This window comes from Tachyglossus aculeatus, chromosome 26 (genome assembly GCF_015852505.1).
Source record: "Tachyglossus aculeatus isolate mTacAcu1 chromosome 26, mTacAcu1.pri, whole genome shotgun sequence".
Classification (NCBI taxonomy): Eukaryota; Metazoa; Chordata; class Mammalia; order Monotremata; family Tachyglossidae; genus Tachyglossus; species Tachyglossus aculeatus.
In genome coordinates this window covers 12,374,410-12,391,407 of record NC_052091.1, presented here as the reverse complement: position 1 = coordinate 12,391,407, position 16,998 = coordinate 12,374,410, and the positions used below count along the sequence as shown (strand labels likewise).

Here is a 16,998-nt window from a genome sequence, read left to right as displayed (position 1 = left end):
AGAAGTGCTGGAAGAGTCTTTCAAGAATATTTCATTACATTAGGTAATAGCCAATTTAACAATCAGTCATTATGTCCTCAAGAAAAGCAGTTTCTCATATCCCCATCATGCTGATGTATTCATTTTACCTGTTTTATTGCATTTAGAACTGCTTCCGGTAAGGGAGCTGTATTTCCAACACACGTTGAACACCCATAGCCAACTACTTCAAATCTGAAAACATAAAAAAGAACATCCTGAAATGACAGTAAAGTTTCCAAAATTTTGAAATCTACTTTAATATAAATTGGACAGCCCGCATGATATTAAAACCATATCAATTTAATTCCCTTCTTTTATCTATTAATACCCCAAGGCCAATGGAGGAAAAAAAAAAAAGCTTTTATATCCACATTAGATCCTCTCTTGGGCCAAAACTCTGGAATTCAGTTTGGCTCCAGTTCAGGGAATGATGGAATTAACCCCTGCTTTCCCAGTACGACATCTTGCCTGGGTCTAACAATTTTCTAAGCAGACAGGAGGGAAGTGAGTGAAGAAAGAGAAGATAATAATACTAATGGCATTTATTAAGCACTTACTGTTATTTATTTTACTTGTACATAGCTATTCTATTTATTTTATTTTGTCAGTATGTTTGGTTTTGTTCTCTGTCTCCCCCCTTTTAGACTGTGAGCCCACTGTTGGGTAGGGACTGTCTCTATATGTTGCCAATTTGTACTTCCCAAGCGCTTAGTACAGTGCTCTGCACATAGTAAGCACTCAATAAATACGATTGATGATGATGATGTTCTAAGCACTAGGGTAGATACAAGGTAATCAGGTTGTCCCATGGGGGACTCACAGGCTTAATCCCCGGAATGAAGTGACTTGTCCAAGGTCACACAGCAAGCAAGTGGCAGAGCAGGAATTAGAACATACGTTCTCTGACTCTCAAGGCCGTGCTCTTGCCACTAGGCCATGCTTATAGGGTAGTGCACGCACGGTTAAGCCTGTGATCTGAAGTCTTAATATGGACAGATGAATTTTGGCAGATATGTACCCCCCTGCCTAAACAAGGTGGTCCTTCAGCTATTAAATTTCCTGGGTGCCAGGATCCCTTCTGGCCCTATTTGGCCAGTGGGTGGTAAGAGATGGCCAAAATGAAGAAGGGAACAGGACCTTTCCCCTCTCAGTGTTTACTTTTCTGAAACACTTCGGGCAACATCCAAATCAGGCAGTTTCACCTAGCCACTCAATCTATTTACGTAGTGCCCACCGCAGGTTTATTTAGGGACTTTTTAGGCTGAAATAATAACAATAATAATAATAATAATGGCATTTATTAAGCGCTTACTATGTGCAAAGCACTGTTCTAAGCGCTGGGGAGGTTACAAGGTGATCAGGTTGTCCCACGGGGGGCTCACAGTATTAATCCCCATTTTACAGTTGAGGTAACTGAGGCCCAGAGAAGTTGTGACTTGCCCAAAGTCACACAGCTGACAATTGAAGGAGCCGGGATCTGAACCCACGACCTCTGACTCCAAAGCCCGTGCTCTTTCCACTGAGCCACGCTGCTTCTCCAATGTAAGAACACTACTCTCCTTTGCTTTAAATTTACAAAAACACCGATGAACAAACTATTAAGTGACCGCACTTAATTCTTAACAGGTTAAACTTAAAAACAGTCAGGACCTAAATGCCAGCATAGTAAAACTGAACAGTAAGGTCAATTCCTTGGTTGCGCTTTCCAGATTACTATTTTATAGAAAACAAAAGAGGCCATTATTTGCTCTGAACACTAAGAGACAGCTAGCTGATTTATTCTAAGAAACAGCTGTGCGTAAATAGACACAAAAGGCCTATTAACAATAACTGGTATTTAAAGTGCTTTCTGTGCCAAATACTGTACTAAGCCCTGGGGGCAGATACAAAATAATCTGGTTGGACACAGACCCTGTCCCACATGGGGCTTGCAGCCTAAATTAAAAGAATAGCATTTAATTTCCATTTTACAGATGAGGAAACTGAGGTTCAGAGAAATTAAGTGATTACACAAGGTCAGTAGGCAGGCAAGCGATATAGCCCAGGGCCACTGTTTCCCAGGCCTGTGCTCTTTCGACTAGGCTATAATGTCCACCCAAAAGATTATAATTTTGATTTTAGAGAAAAGACACAGTATTTCTGCCCAAAGGTTGCTCATGCTCTGCACACAGTGAGCCCTTAATAAATATGACTGCATGAAGTGAATGCTAGCAACCTGGTTTTTGAGGGAAACTAAATGAATTTACCATGGAAAAAGCAACTTTTATATTTGCATCCTATGTATCTGAAGCCAAAATAATTTCCAACAATTTGCAAAATGTTCAAAAAATTCAACAGATTCAGTAATTAAGACAACAGCGAATGTTACATGTATTCACTTTTCCTCTCTAGACTGCAAGCTCACGGTGGGCCGCGATCGTGTCTACCAACTCTGTTATACTTGTAATCTCCCAAGCGCTTAGTACAAAAATAGATATTTTTTTTATCTACCCCCAGGGCTTAGTTAGTACAGTACTTGGCACAGAAAGCACTTTAAATACCAGTTATTGTTAAAAGGCCTTCTGTGTCTATTAAAGCACAACTCTTAGAATAAATCAGCTGTCAGTGTTCAGAGTAAATAATAGCCTCTTTTGTTTTCTAATTAGTACATTCTGAGTAATGCTCTGAATACAGTAAGTGTTCAATAAATATGACTAATTGATTCTTTCCCTTACCCCTTTAACTCTCAAGAGTAACCGACACTTACCCAAGTTTACTAAGATATGGTAATACTCCGCTTGAACTGAGGTAATGTGTAACCATTCCACTGCCAGGAGACAAGCTTGTTCTTATGTAAGGTTTAACCTGCAGGCCGGCCTCAACAGCCTTCTTGGCCAATAAACCTAGAGAAAAGCCAACAGATTCAATGTGTGATTAAATATTTTCAAATGCTTCCGGCACATCTAACCAACAGAACTCTTACACAATGGGATTATGATTGCATTTCCAATGCCCTTTCCACCCCTCACGGTCTTATATCTTCGCTTCTTTGTGGCTGTTTTATAATATTTGTTAAGCACTTACTATGTGCCAGGCACTGTACTGAGAGCTGGGGTAGATACAAGCGAATCAGGTTGGACACAATCCATGTCCTACGTGGGGGCTGCAGTCTTAATCCCCACTCTACAGATGAGGTAACTGAGGCATGGAGAAGTGAAGTGACCTGCCTAAGACCACACAGCAGAAAAGTGGTGGAGCTGGAATTAGAACCCAGGTCCTTCTAACTCCAGGCCCATGATCTGTCCAGGACACACTCTCTTTGCTTTGGCAAAGTAAAAACAAAAACTACAGAGTAAGCCTCAAAAGACAACATCTCTCATTCAAAATGTCCACAAATCCTGTTAGTTCTATCTTCACAATATTGCTAAAATCCGCCCTTTCATCACCATCCAAAATGCTACTTCAGGATCCGAGCACTTGCCCTATCCCGGCTCGACTATTACTGCATCAGCCTCCTTGTTAACCACCCTGCCTCATCTCTCTCCCCATTCTAGTCCATACTTCATTCTTCTGACCAGATCATTTTTCTGTAAAACCGTTCAGTCCAAGTTTCCCTATTCCTCAAAACCTCCAGTGGTTGCCCATCCAGCTCTGCACCATCGGAGGAGTACTCGATCACTTTACCCACTCCTAATTAATCTCATTCATTTCTTATTCCAATGCACCATGCTCATTTCACTCCTCGAGCACCAGCCTAACAACCTGGATCATTTACCTCATCGCCGACCGCTCACCCATCGGCCCCTATCGCCCTAAAATCTCCCCTGCTTCCTCCTGCGCCCTCTTGGACTCTCCCAATTTTTCCAGCAGTATCGCAAGAGACCTCCCACCTCCTCTCAAAATCTACTGCCTCCACCTACGCCTCCAACCATAGGCAGAGGTAAGAAAGGATGGATCATACCTTATCCAAACACTTGCCCCGAATTCTTGTTTCCTGACTGCCATCTTCAACCATTCACTTTCCATTGGCTTCTTCCCCACTGCTTTCAAACATGCTCATGAATTCTCTAACTTAAAAAAACCCTCCCTTGACCCCACAGCTTCCTCTAGTTATCACCCCATCTCCCCTTTACCATTCCTCTCCAAACTCCTTAAAAGAGTTGTCTACATCTGCTGTCTCCACTGTCTCTCTTCCAATTCTCTCCATGATGCCCTCCTATCTGGTTTCTGCCCCTATCATTTCATGGAAACTGCCCTCTCTAAGGTTACCAATGACCTTCTTGCCAAATCCAATGGCCTCTATTCCATCCTAATCCTTTTAGAACTCCCAGCTGGCTTCAGCAATAATGTTTCTCCTGGAAACATTATCTAGCCTTGGTTTCACTGACTCTGCCCTTTTCTGGATCTCCCCTGGTCTCTCTGACCACTCCTTTTCAGGATCTTTTGCATGCTCCTCCTCTGCCTCCCACTCCCTGAGAGTGGAGGTCCTTCAAAGCTCAATTCTGGGACCCCTTTTATTCTCCATCTACAACCACTCCCTCGGGGAACTCATTCACTCTCATGGCATCCTTTCACAGGTGATCCCCAAATTTACCTCTCAGTTCTGACCTTTCTCCTTTTCTGCAGTCCAGCATTTCCCCCTGCCTATAGGACAGCTCTACCTGGATATGCTGCTAACAATGCAAACTTAACATGTCCAAAACAGATCTCATCTTCCCAACCTAAAACTGTCCTCTCCACCTCTCCTATCACTGTAGACAATACTGCTCCCTCCCTATCTCACAAGCCCATAATCTTGCTATTAGTACCCTCAAGACTGTAAGCTCGTTGTGAGCAGAGATCACGTCTACCAACTCTCTTGTACGGTACTCTCTCAAGTGCTTAGTAGAGTGCTCTGCACACAACTGGCGCTGAGCAAACACCATTAATTGATAGTGAGAAGCAGTGTGGCCTAACAGAAAGAGCACAGGACAGAGGCAGGAGACCCGGGTTCTAATCCAAGCTCTGCCACTTTCCTGCCTTGTGACCTTGCGCAAGTCACTTCACTTCTTTGTGCCTCACTTTCCTCATCTGGAAAATGGGAGAAAATACCTGTTCTCCCTCCCCGGAAGACTGTGAACCCCAGGTGGGACAGATTTGTCAGATCTATCCCCAAATTTAAACCAGTGCCTGGCGCAATGATTCACAAATACCATAATTAATAGTGGTCTGACAGTTAATGCTCTTCAAAAGTAAGGAGTAAATTTAGACCCTGGGAGAACTGGGCTCAATATGAAAGGGAAAAGCAAAAATGGGTATAAAGAAGCTTTAGGATCTCCAGTCACTACATACCGGCAGCAAGCATGACAGATGGATTGCAGTTATTTGTGCAACTGATTACTGCTGCGATGACAATAGATCCATGAGAGAGATTATATTCATTTCCTTCATACTGAATAGGCATGATATCGTTTTGTTTTTCAGCTGCAATCTGGAAGCCTTTAAAGCCAACCTAATAAATATTACGTACAAACCATTACCCAAACAATTCAGTTCATTTACCCTCTTCCATTACAATTACTTTCTCAAAAGGTTTAGCAATTCCTCATGTGGTTGGAAGTAAATCAATTCTAAATTCATCATAGGTAATTCCGAATCGCGAGGCTCAACTAATGTTCAGCAGCCGTGGAATAACGTATCTATAATACCTCACGCCTTGGGGAACCTCAGGGATGTCCGCAAACCCAAAGAATGAAACTGGAAGAACAGACTAGGGGATATGATACTGCCATCTACAAACTGTTAATCTCAAAAGAGGTCTGGTGACAACAGATCTAAGGGTAAGATCAAGACCAGGAAAGGCCTATTCTGTGGGTGAATCTCATTTCCTGGTTCCTGACAAGTCATATTAAGCAACAGTTTGCTGCATATATAAATCATTTCTACTCTTAAAATTATATGAACACGTAGTTTGGTTCAAAAACAGAAGACTGATAAGAGCTTTACAGATGACATCAACAAAAGCTGCCCTTTGAACATTTACCTTTTCATTTAAACAGGCCTGGAAATCTCTCTTCATATCTGTCACAGCCACTCTGTCCTGTGGCCTCTTTGGGCCACTGACCGATGGAATTATAGAGCTCAGATTAATTTGTATAACCTGGAGGCGGTGGGAAGTTGGGGGAAGAGTCAGAATTTATGAGCAAAGCATTTTTTGTCTCAAAAACAGGTACACATTCATATGCTAAGTATTTTTCATTAGTTGTCCTAGATGATGAAGTGAAGAAAACTAAGTTAGCATTTTTTTTTAAAGTATGACAATCCAATTTAAATTAGGTTTCCATTTTATTTTTACATTTAAAGTTTTCTACACAAATTATTTCTAAGTCCAAAGCAAAACATGCCAATTAATCAAATGTCCAGAAATTCCAGAGGTGATTAGAGGCCTAAAAAACACTGTTTTTTTGTTTTTTAACCTAAAGAAAAAACTCACTCAGAGGACCCATGGAAATATCCCCCCCCCTTTTTTTTTTTGAGGGGAGGGTGCATTTGCCGGGCTCTGTCCTAAGTGCTGAGGTAGATATGAGTTTGTTGGGTTGGACACGGTCCCTGTTCAGTCTTAATTTTTTGCACAAATGTTATTTTCTGTGGGTTGAAGGAAAATATCCTTCTTTTATGAAATTTCCCTCAAGGGCAAAATGAAAACTAATACAGTAGAAGCAGATTTAATTTACCAATGTAGGCGTTGTAGATCGATTTAGGTTTTACCAAGATTTATTATTTTTCAATCCATACATCCTAGGTGAATTTTTAAAATTTTCTAAAACACCCGGGTAATGTTTCTGTCAGTTTGAATATAGAAAGCTGCACAGCCCAGTGGATACAGCATGGGCCTGGGAATCAGAAGGACCTGGATTCTAGTCCCACCTTTGCCAATTGTCTGCTGTGTGATGCTGGGGAAATCACTTCACTTCTCTGCACCTCAACTACCTCATCTGTAAAATGGGAATTAAGAAGCTGAGCCCTATATGGGATAGGGACTGTGTCCAACCTAATTATCTTGTATCAAACCCAGTGCTTAGAAGTGTCTGAAACATAGTAAAATCTTAAACAAATACCACAATTACTATTATGGTTTTCTGCTAAATCATCTTAGAAAGGGATAGGAGAAAAAATAACTGGTATTACACTAGCTTGGTTCTAATGAAAACTTGCATCTGAGGACCTCTGTTTTAACTCAGAAACTTTGGTAATATGGTAAATCTGTGAGTTTTGTATTGGTCTAGCTGCTATCTATAAGTGCTGAAAAGCTAAATATGTAGTTTTTGTTAAGTTATTTTGTGGCAGGCATGAGTTTTTGAATTCAAATTAAGTTCAAAACATTTTTGGTAAGTCTTAGAAAATCAATTTTGTTGAAATTAAAGTTTAGATTCTGAAAAGAGAACTGAGAGTGAGAGAGTTATTTTTTGGCATTTAATGCAAATTTCCCCATACAAAAACAATATACTTAAAGGACTAGAGGGCAGATCAATTTTATTTGCAGGACTGAATAATAATTACCAATCCTGACCTTCAAATAACCCGCTCTGTAAAGTAACCATTTCCAAACACAGAAACAAGTGGTTACTTATTCAAATGAAAACTCTGAAAGTATAATGCCAAATTCCAACCTGAAATGTAAAATATTTTTGGAATACCTGGGAATACTCAGGTTCTTCCAAAGAACTCTCGTCACTTCTAAACAACTTCACAGCTTTAAGGTACGTTTCCACCGACTCAAGCTTAGCCCGGTCAAAACCTAAAGGGAAAAAAAAAAAAAGCAAAGCAGTCTGTTGATAATCTTCGAAAATACAGTAAAATTTTTGCGTTTCTTTAAAGTTCTACCATTCATTTCCACAAGCACACGTATTCCTCTCTTCAGTTTATTGGGTGTGCTGCCTGACAACTTGGAGGTCTTGTTAATTGGTAGCTGCGGCTGCCCAAGGGTGTTGGCAATAATGTGGTCCAAATACCTCCGTCCTGCCTTCAGTCCGTCTGACTTCAGGGACTATGCGGTGGTCAACCCGATCAGAAGCAGATAGAAGAATGGAAAAAGCCTCCTACCATGCCCGATCAGTCAGCCAAGCAGATACACTGAACTGACACCCATAGAACTGTATATATGTTTGTACATATTTATTACTCTATTTATTTATTTTACTTGTACATATCTATTCTATTTATTTTATTTTGTTAGTATGTTTGGTTCAGTTCTCTGTCTCCCCCTTTTAGACTGGGAGCCCACTGTTGGGTAGGGACTGTCTCTATATGTTGCCAATTTGTACTTCCCAAGCACTTAGTACAGTGCTCTGCACATAGTAAGCGCTCAATAAATACGATTGATGACGATGATGATAGAACTAGCTCTGGGTAGAACTGGTAGCACAGGAGTCCTCACAGGGCATCTTTCAGGGCAAGGTTTTCAGCCACACGTATAATCACAGGTGAACGTCACCATTGGTGGTGTTTTCTTGGAGTACGAAGAGCTCCTCTATATTTAGGGCATTTTTTTGGCTCTTCTTGGAGTTTAACGTGGCTCTCGAGGAGGGATTTGGGCTAAGAAGTGGTGAAGGCGGGGGGCCCGAACAACCCGCAACAGGCGAGGGGCAACTGGGAATATCTGGCCCATTGCTGCCAGGAGCACAGCAGTGAAGGAGGTTTCCTTCTCCGTTCCCTGCTGGCAACAACAGCTGTTTTTATGAAGTGGGCACCCAAAACATTGGCATCACAGTAATACGCATTGCGCGGCATGATGTACATAGATCACCTAACACAAGGGGAGACATAAATTCTAGGACTGTCTGTTTGTTTGGCTCTTCTGGACAGAAAGGTTGCTGACCCCTGAGAGCTTACTGGGCACAAAGCACTGGTCTAAGAGCTGAATTTCATTACTTCTTTATTTTTTGCTTTTAATACCTATCATTTTGAACAATATTGGAAATGAGTTCCCCGTTAAAAAAAAGGTGGGAGTATTACAAGTGAAAAGGGAAAATGAAGGGCTTAGTAATTAATCCCCCCAAATTGCATTTTAATCATCATCATCAATCGTATTTATTGAGTGCTTACTATGTGCAGAGCACTGTACTAAGCACTTGGGAAGTACAAATTGGCAACATATAGAGGCAGTCCCTACCCAACATTGGGCTCACAGTCTAAAAGGGGGAGACAGAGAACAAAACCAAACATACTAACAAAATAAAATAAATAGAATAGATATGTACAAGTAAAATAAATAGAGTAATAAATATGTACAAACATATATACATATATACAGGTGCTGTGGGGAAGAGAAGTTATTTTATTAAAAATAGGAGACCTCAAGGATCTAACCCTTTATTTCAACTAACGGAAGATACAATTTCCTTAAAACAGAAGTGATGGGATTACACAGTAGTCAGAAAAGAAAACAAGATCAGTCCAGAAATACTGGGGCCCTCATTTTATCCCAGAGATCCTTCCCCTACATTACACTGCCTCTAACTCTGAAAATAAAGGAGGCCTACAAACCCATAAATAAGTTTAGCACAGAGTTTAACTTCAAATAACCACATTAGACATGCTTGAAATGGAACACAGCCAATAATTTGTTACCTTCTTACCTGTATGCTCTAAATGCTTAACTGTCACATTATCAACGGGGAAAAAGCTCAGGATAGCACCATACTCAGGACACATGTTTGCTATTGTAGTTCGGTCAGCTATAGAGAGCTGGGCTACTCCACTTCCAAAGAATTCGACAAATTTTCCTGCCACTCCTACTTGCCTGAGGTGCTAGAGTTAAGAAACACAGAAGCACAAGAGACGTTCCACATTCATATCCGAGAAAGCAGATCAAACAGAATTCCCGGGAAGTATAGCCAGTTCTCAGTTCTAATGAGCAGTGCAACAGCCAAAAGGCAAGCAGCCAAAAGAAGTAACACAACTGATTAGGTAAGAGTTGGCTATATACTAGTATAGCTGTGGTGGGCAAAATTGTGAACCCGTTGTTGGGTAGGGATTGTCTCAATCTGTTGTCAAATTGTACTTTCCAAACACTTAGTACAGTGCTCTGCACACAGTAAGCGCTCAATAAATACAACTGAATGAAAAGCAACTGGAAGCATTAGCCTCACAAAAAAATAAAACATCAGATTTTTATTTCAGTGACCAGCTATTTACAGATCTGTATACTTCAGGCAGAAAAAAACACATGGCGTTTGAATGTGGAAGAATTAGAATCCAAGTCGTTGAAAACAATTTTCAGTGAATATGGGAAAATATACAAAATGAGGAGGACACCATATACATTCTTTTAGACTGTGAGCCCACTGTTGGGTAGGGACTGTCTCTATATGTTGCCAACTTGTACTTCCCAAGCGCTTAGTACAGTGCTCTGCACACAGTAAGCGCTCAATAAATACAATTGATTGATTGATTGATACATAAAAATCAAGCACTGTTCTAAGCACAGGGGTAGATACAAGGTAACCAAGTTGGACACAGTCCCTGTCCCACATGGATCCACACTTTTAATCCCCATTTATTACAGATGAGGTAACAGGCACAGAGAAGGTAAGTGACTTGCCCAAGGTCACACAGAATATATGTGGATTAAAACCCAGATCCGTCTGACTCCCATGCCTGTGCTCTATCCGCTAAACCACGCTGAATGGATTTTTGGGAACAAATCAGTTTTTTCAGCCTCATCCATACACATGGATAAAACTTCACTCAATCATAGCATCACTTCATTCATTCCCTCGTATTTATGGAGCGCTTACTGTGTGCAGAGCACTGTACTAAGCGCTTGGAAAGTACGATTCAGCAATCCCTATCCAACAACGGGTCTAGAAGGGGGGAGATAGACAGCAAAACAAGTAGACAGGTATCAAGGGCATCAATATAAATAACTAGAATTATATATACGCATCATTAATAAATAGAATAATAAATATGTACATATATACACACACAAGTGCTGTGGGGCGGGGAGAGGGGTAGAGCAGAGGGAGGGAGTTGGGGCGATGGAAAGGGGAGGAAGAGCAGAGGAAAAGGGGGGCTTAGTTTAGGAGCTGAGCTTTCAGTAGGGCTAGTTGGGCAGATGTGAGGCGGTAGGGCATTCCGGGCCAAGGGTCGACGTCGGGACAGGCAAGAACGAGGCACAGAGGGAAGGTTAAATTAATGAATTAGCAATGCTAATCCAAAATTCACCTATTTCTCAAATTCTGCCAGGAGAACACACACACAAAAGCCCTTCATGAAGTTAAAATGTAATTTTAAACTTACTTTTGTAATGCCAAGAACAACATCTATGGATGTAGCAAATGGACTTGATGAGCCAATTAACTCACAACCTACCACCTCTGGCAAAGTAAGAGTGACTGGCAGGCCAAGCATAACTGCTTCTGTCTCAATTCCTCCAACACCTAAAGCAGAAAGGCAACCATTTTAGCAAGAATGATTTTTAAAATATCGTTTTAAACTAAATTACTTCTGCACCATTTGAACCTGAAGCAAATCACATTTGTTTTGATCTATTTCTAGTTTTAAAACATGAAGCTGTTGCTGAGAGGGAAATCTAGCCACATAAGGGCCAACACTAAAGGTTCCTTTTCTATTTCATCCAGTTTGAAAAATGACCATCACTGAATGCTAGCCTAGATATTAGATAATTTGAAATTCAGGCAACTCCCTATTTTATAGGGTGATGGTCGGACCACTCCCGTACCACACTGAATTCAAACTGGCCTTCTTGAAATAATTTCTCCAGGTCACAGCTAAATCAGTGAAAAATAGATAAAGGCCTTTTAAAGGCAGTTTTTAAGGATGACTTTTAAAATTCTGATTGATTCTCAGAAATAACATTTTTAGAATCTCTGCTGGCCAATCCCTTTCATTCGTGCCCCAAATTACAAGTCTCTACATCACTTAAAGATAACTGTAAACCATATTTTCAGATTACCAATTTGTCAGCTGTTTTTGAATTATTTGGTCTGAATATTTCTGGTTCCCTATTGACTGGGGGGGAAAAAAATAAAACCTCCAATGGCTCACTCACTTTCTGATGGCGAGGAAGGAGCTTTGAAACATGCCCTCGTATCCCCTATCCTAAAAGCCACCCATAACCCCACTGCACCCTCCAGTTATCAACCCATTTCCCTCCTACTCTTCCTTTCCAAAAGTTCTCAAACAAGTTGTTTACATCCTCTTTTCCTCTTTTTCTTCTCAACCCCCTGCAATCTGGCGTCTGCTCTCTCCAAAGTCACCAATGACTTCCTTCTTGCCAAATCCAACGGACTCTACTCCATCTTAATCCTTCTAAATATTTTAGCTGACTTCAACACTATGAGCCTCACCCTTCTTCTGGGAACACAATCAAACCCTGGTTTGACAAAATCCCAAATGTTTTGTACAAGACTCAGTGTGCAGACTCAGTGAGTACTCAATAAATACTACTAATACTCTCTCCAGATTCCATGTCTCTTCATGATATAACCTCCCTGTAAAAGGTCAAGTTAGACAATTACTTGAAATTAACCACAGAAATAATTTAAAGACCAAAGCATAAAAACAGTACACACACACACACTACAATCGGTTGGGAAAAACCAGAAAAGTTAAAATTAAACATATTAGGTCATGTCTACTTACCCCACCCCAGAATTCCCAAGCCATTCACCATGGTTATGTGAGAATCTGTGCCAACTACACTGTCTGGAAAGAGGAGATCCTTTACTTCAAAAACCACTCTGGACAGGTATTCCAAGTTCACTTGATGAACCATTCCGGTTCCAGGAGGGATTACGGTCACATTCTCAAACACTTTTGAACCCCACTAGAATAATGAAAAACAAAAGAATGAAAAGGTTAATTCAGGTTTGGAGGGCCAGTGATTATTTTTCATCCCATATACATACATACATATATATATATATATATATTAAGTAGCAAATTAGAATCAAATCCTCAGTGTTAACCCACCAGATGTTTGAGGATACTTTCATGCAAAGCAGAAACTGCCCCCAATCTACCACCAGAATTTTGATGTCAAAACTTGTGCCTAAATAACTGTTTCCAATAATCCAAAGTCTTTTCCTCTTACTTAGTTACCACCCTTAATACTTCCTCCTTCTTTTTTATGGTATCTGTAAAGCACTTACTATGAATCAGGCACTTATACTAAGCAAGGGGATAGATACTAGATATTCAGATTGGACACAGTCCCTGGCCCCTCATAGGACTTAGTCGTTAATACCAATTTTACAGATGAGACAAATGAGGCACCAGAGAAGTTCAATGACTTGCCCAAAGTCATCCAGCAGACAAGTAACAGAGCCAGGATTAGAACCCAAGTCCTCTGACACTCAAGCCCATGCTCCTTCTATTACGCACACTTTTTCTCCAGTAGTCTATAACTACTTGCATGTTACCTCTAAATTTCAAATTCTTAAGAGATAAGACCACAAGAGACATTACCCAACTTTTCTGGTACAATGAAACTTTCAACTTTTGCTACTCAAGGTGAAAAACATGAACAATCGAACTGGCTTTTGAGCCCATCAGAAGCCAACCTGGAGAAAGCAAGTTTGCGGTGGTGGGGATGGGGGAGGAAAAAATGTGGGTACAGGTCAATATGAAGGATTTCAGAGTCAGACGCTGTCAAGAATGCCCTAGGGATTTTTGGACTCCAACAGATATCGATTTTGCTCCACACAAACCAGAGTCTTACTGGTGCAAAGTACTGTAACAGTTCTTTTGAGAGTTCAACAGAAACAAAACATATGATCAGTACCCTCCAGGAGTTTACAATCTAATGGACTGGAGAGACAAAAATAACTTGTCTCAAATGTTCCAGAAGATGTCTGCTTAACGTCATTGCAGAAGAACTGAAAGTGCTAATTACTTATTAAGCAAGTGTCTCCGGGTCAAACCGAGAAGCTACATGGCCTAGTCGATAGAGCACGGACCTGGGATTCGGAGAGACCTGGGTTCTAGTACCGGCTCCATCACGTCTTCTATGTGACCTTGGGCTCGTAACTAAATTTCTCAGGGCCTCAGTCACCTCATCTGTAAAATGGGGATGAAGACTGTGAGCCCTGAGTGGGACAGACACTGTTTCCAACCCGACTTGCTTGTACCCACCCTAGCACTCAGTACCGTGCCTGGCACACAGTAAGTGCTTAATGAATATCTTAATTATTACTATTATTTTATTATTATAAAGCATAGGCCTGGGAGTCAGAGGGACCTGGGTTCTAGTCCCGGTTCCCTTATGTATCTGCTGTGTGACCTTGGGCACCTCACTTAACTTCTCTGGGCCTCAGTTACCTCATTTGTAAAATGGGGATTAAGACTGTGAGCCCCATGTGGGACATGGACTGTGACCAACCTGATTATCTTGTATCTACTCCAGCTGCTTAGTACAATGCCTGGCACAAAGTAAGCGCTTAAATACCATTAAAAAGAAACAAAAAACCAACCCTCCCCCCCAAAAAACCCTAGTCAAGCAATGTGCTAAATGATAGGGTAGATAACCAGATCAGACACAGTCCCCAACCCACAGTCTTAAAAAAAAATGGAGAGTAGGTATCATCATCATCAATCGTATTTATTGAGCGCTTATTGTGTGCAGAGCACTGTACTAAGCGCTTGGGAAGTACAAGTTGGCAACATACAGAGACAGTCCCTACCCAGCAGTGAGCTCACAGTCTAAAAGTGGGAGACAGAGAACAAAACCAAACATACTAACAAAATAAAATAAATAGAATAGATAGGTACAAGTAAAATAAAGTAATAAATATGTACAATCATATATACATATATACAGGTGCTGTGGGGAAGGGAAGGAGGTAAGATGGGGGGGATGGAGAGGGGGATGAGGGGGAGAGGATGAGGGCACTGAGGAACAAGAGAGATTAAGGGACTCATCCAAGGTCATCCAGCAGGCCACTGGCAAAGATGAGATTAAAACCCAGGTCTCCCGACTCTCAGCCACGAGCTCATTCAATTTAGCTGCTTTGCTGCAGGGTGAAAACGTTCTAAGCTTTTAGAGAAATTGAATTTCAAACTCTTGGGGAATTTTTTTTGAAACAGTAAAAAAAATAATACACCCAGTTCAGCCAAAACCCAAGTTTATGTTATGCATTGGGGTTACAACAGTGCTAGGAAATAGGAAATGCTTCCACAATAACATGCTAGCTGGACACAGTGGATATTACAGTGTGGGTTTTCCGTGATTTAAACTTGGCAAGATTGTTACTCTTGTGCTGTAAAAATTCACTATACAAAATTAAATTTACGTAAAAAAATTAACAATTGTATTATTGGAGACTATCTCCTAATCATCATCATCAATCGTATTTATTGAGCGCTTACTATGTGCAGAGCACTGTATTAAGCGCTTGGGAAGTACAAATTGGCAACATATAGAGACAGTCCCTACCCAACAGTGGGCTCACAGTCTAAAAGCTCCCAATTTAGTATTTTACTTTGCAAAACCCTTCTCTGAAAAAACAATAAGAATCCAAGTTTGATTCAAAAATGAAATCATTCCAGACATCTCAAAGTTTTGAATTCTATTAATTTTCATACAAATTGTTTTTAAAACTGTACCTTAAAAAACTGAAGTCTCTCTCGATTTCTGCCAAATTCTACCTCCTGGTTTTTTAACACTGTTTCGGGCCTAAAAAGGAAAAGAATAGTTAAGTCAGCTATTAATTCATTTACGGTTTGAGAAAATCAAAGTTTTGCATCTTCATTAGCAAGCTTAAATGAACTGTGCAAATAATAGCAAGCAATAATGATAACAAGAATGATTATAGTATTTGGTAAGCACTATGTGCCAAGCACTGTTCGAAGTGTGGGGTACATATAGGTTTCTCATGAGGGACATAGTCCTTTATTCCACATGGGGCTCACAGCCTAAAAGAGAGAACACACTTAATCCTTATTTCACAAATAAAGAAATTAAGGTAAAAAGAAGTTAAGTGACTTGTCCAAGGTCACACAGCAGACAAGTGGCAGAGCCAGGGTTAGAATCTAGGCCAAGACCTATGCTCTATGAGGCCACGCTGCTTTGAACACTTGCAATAGGATTTCTCAAAATCAATAAGTTTAGTTTTTCAAGAAGGAAGAAAAGACCCAATTTCAACCATGAGTAAAAGACCAGATCAACAGGGACTGTTGTCTATGCAGGTACTGGGTAAAATCATGCTTACATGATACTTGGGAAGGGATGGGGAACCTTGCTTACTTCATTATGCAAGATTTAGGTGAAATAACAATAAAGGTTCGATAACAGACCTGAGTGATTTTTATTCTGCAACAAAAAGAGACGGAAGTTGCAGGCTCTTTGTGCTTGGAAGCAATTTCAACTGTATCCAACCATTGAAGATCTTCCCTCCTAAACGAGTTCTTCCCTAGCATCATCAATACTGAGAGTAAGGAAGTTAACAGACACAGCCCTGTTGTGCTTAAAAAAAAAAAAGGCTGGGGAAATAAAGCAGCAGGGTTTTGGGTTTTTTTTTTTAAAAGCATTTACTTGTTCCAAGGCACTATGAGTGAAATGGATTTGCAGACATGCCTCAAGAATTCAATAATCAGTGATGCCCGATCACCCTTAAAGTGTTTCATCTTAATGGCTATTCTTTGAGGTTGCTGATTAAGCTTCAGGCAATGTGAGGCTGGGAAATTATTACTTTTTCACTTGCAAGCTGGTGATTCACAACTTCCTAGAATAGTGATATTTATCAATCAATCAATCGTATTTACTGAGCGCTTACTGTGTGCAGAGCACTGTACTAAGTGCTTGGGAAGTACAAGTTGGCAACACATAGAGACAGTCCCTACCCAACAGCGGGCTCACAGTCTAAAATAATTTATTTATGTAAACTCTAATCGACATCCTTAACCAAGCTGCCTGGGCTTTAACTTTCTACCCTGACTCAAATGGGAATGTGCCAACCAACTTTCAAGGCTTGGAGCCTAGGATGCACCTGCTTC

General features: G+C 40.6%; 1 protein-coding gene across 1 annotated transcript in view; it reads right to left on the bottom strand.

The window, feature by feature from the left end:
- Positions 1-16,998, bottom strand: part of IREB2 (iron responsive element binding protein 2) — a 47,682-nt gene that overhangs the window by 14,331 nt on the left and 16,353 nt on the right. Inside the window, exons 6-14 of the mRNA XM_038767063.1 lie at positions 15,610-15,679; positions 12,649-12,832; positions 11,284-11,423; positions 9,618-9,789; positions 7,677-7,777; positions 6,023-6,139; positions 5,332-5,491; positions 2,768-2,903; positions 129-213 (exon numbers count right to left, since the gene is read on the bottom strand). Coding sequence (XP_038622991.1) covers positions 129-213; positions 2,768-2,903; positions 5,332-5,491; positions 6,023-6,139; positions 7,677-7,777; positions 9,618-9,789; positions 11,284-11,423; positions 12,649-12,832; positions 15,610-15,679 — 1,165 coding nt within the window. The remainder of the gene's footprint in view (positions 1-128; positions 214-2,767; positions 2,904-5,331; positions 5,492-6,022; positions 6,140-7,676; positions 7,778-9,617; positions 9,790-11,283; positions 11,424-12,648; positions 12,833-15,609; positions 15,680-16,998) is intronic.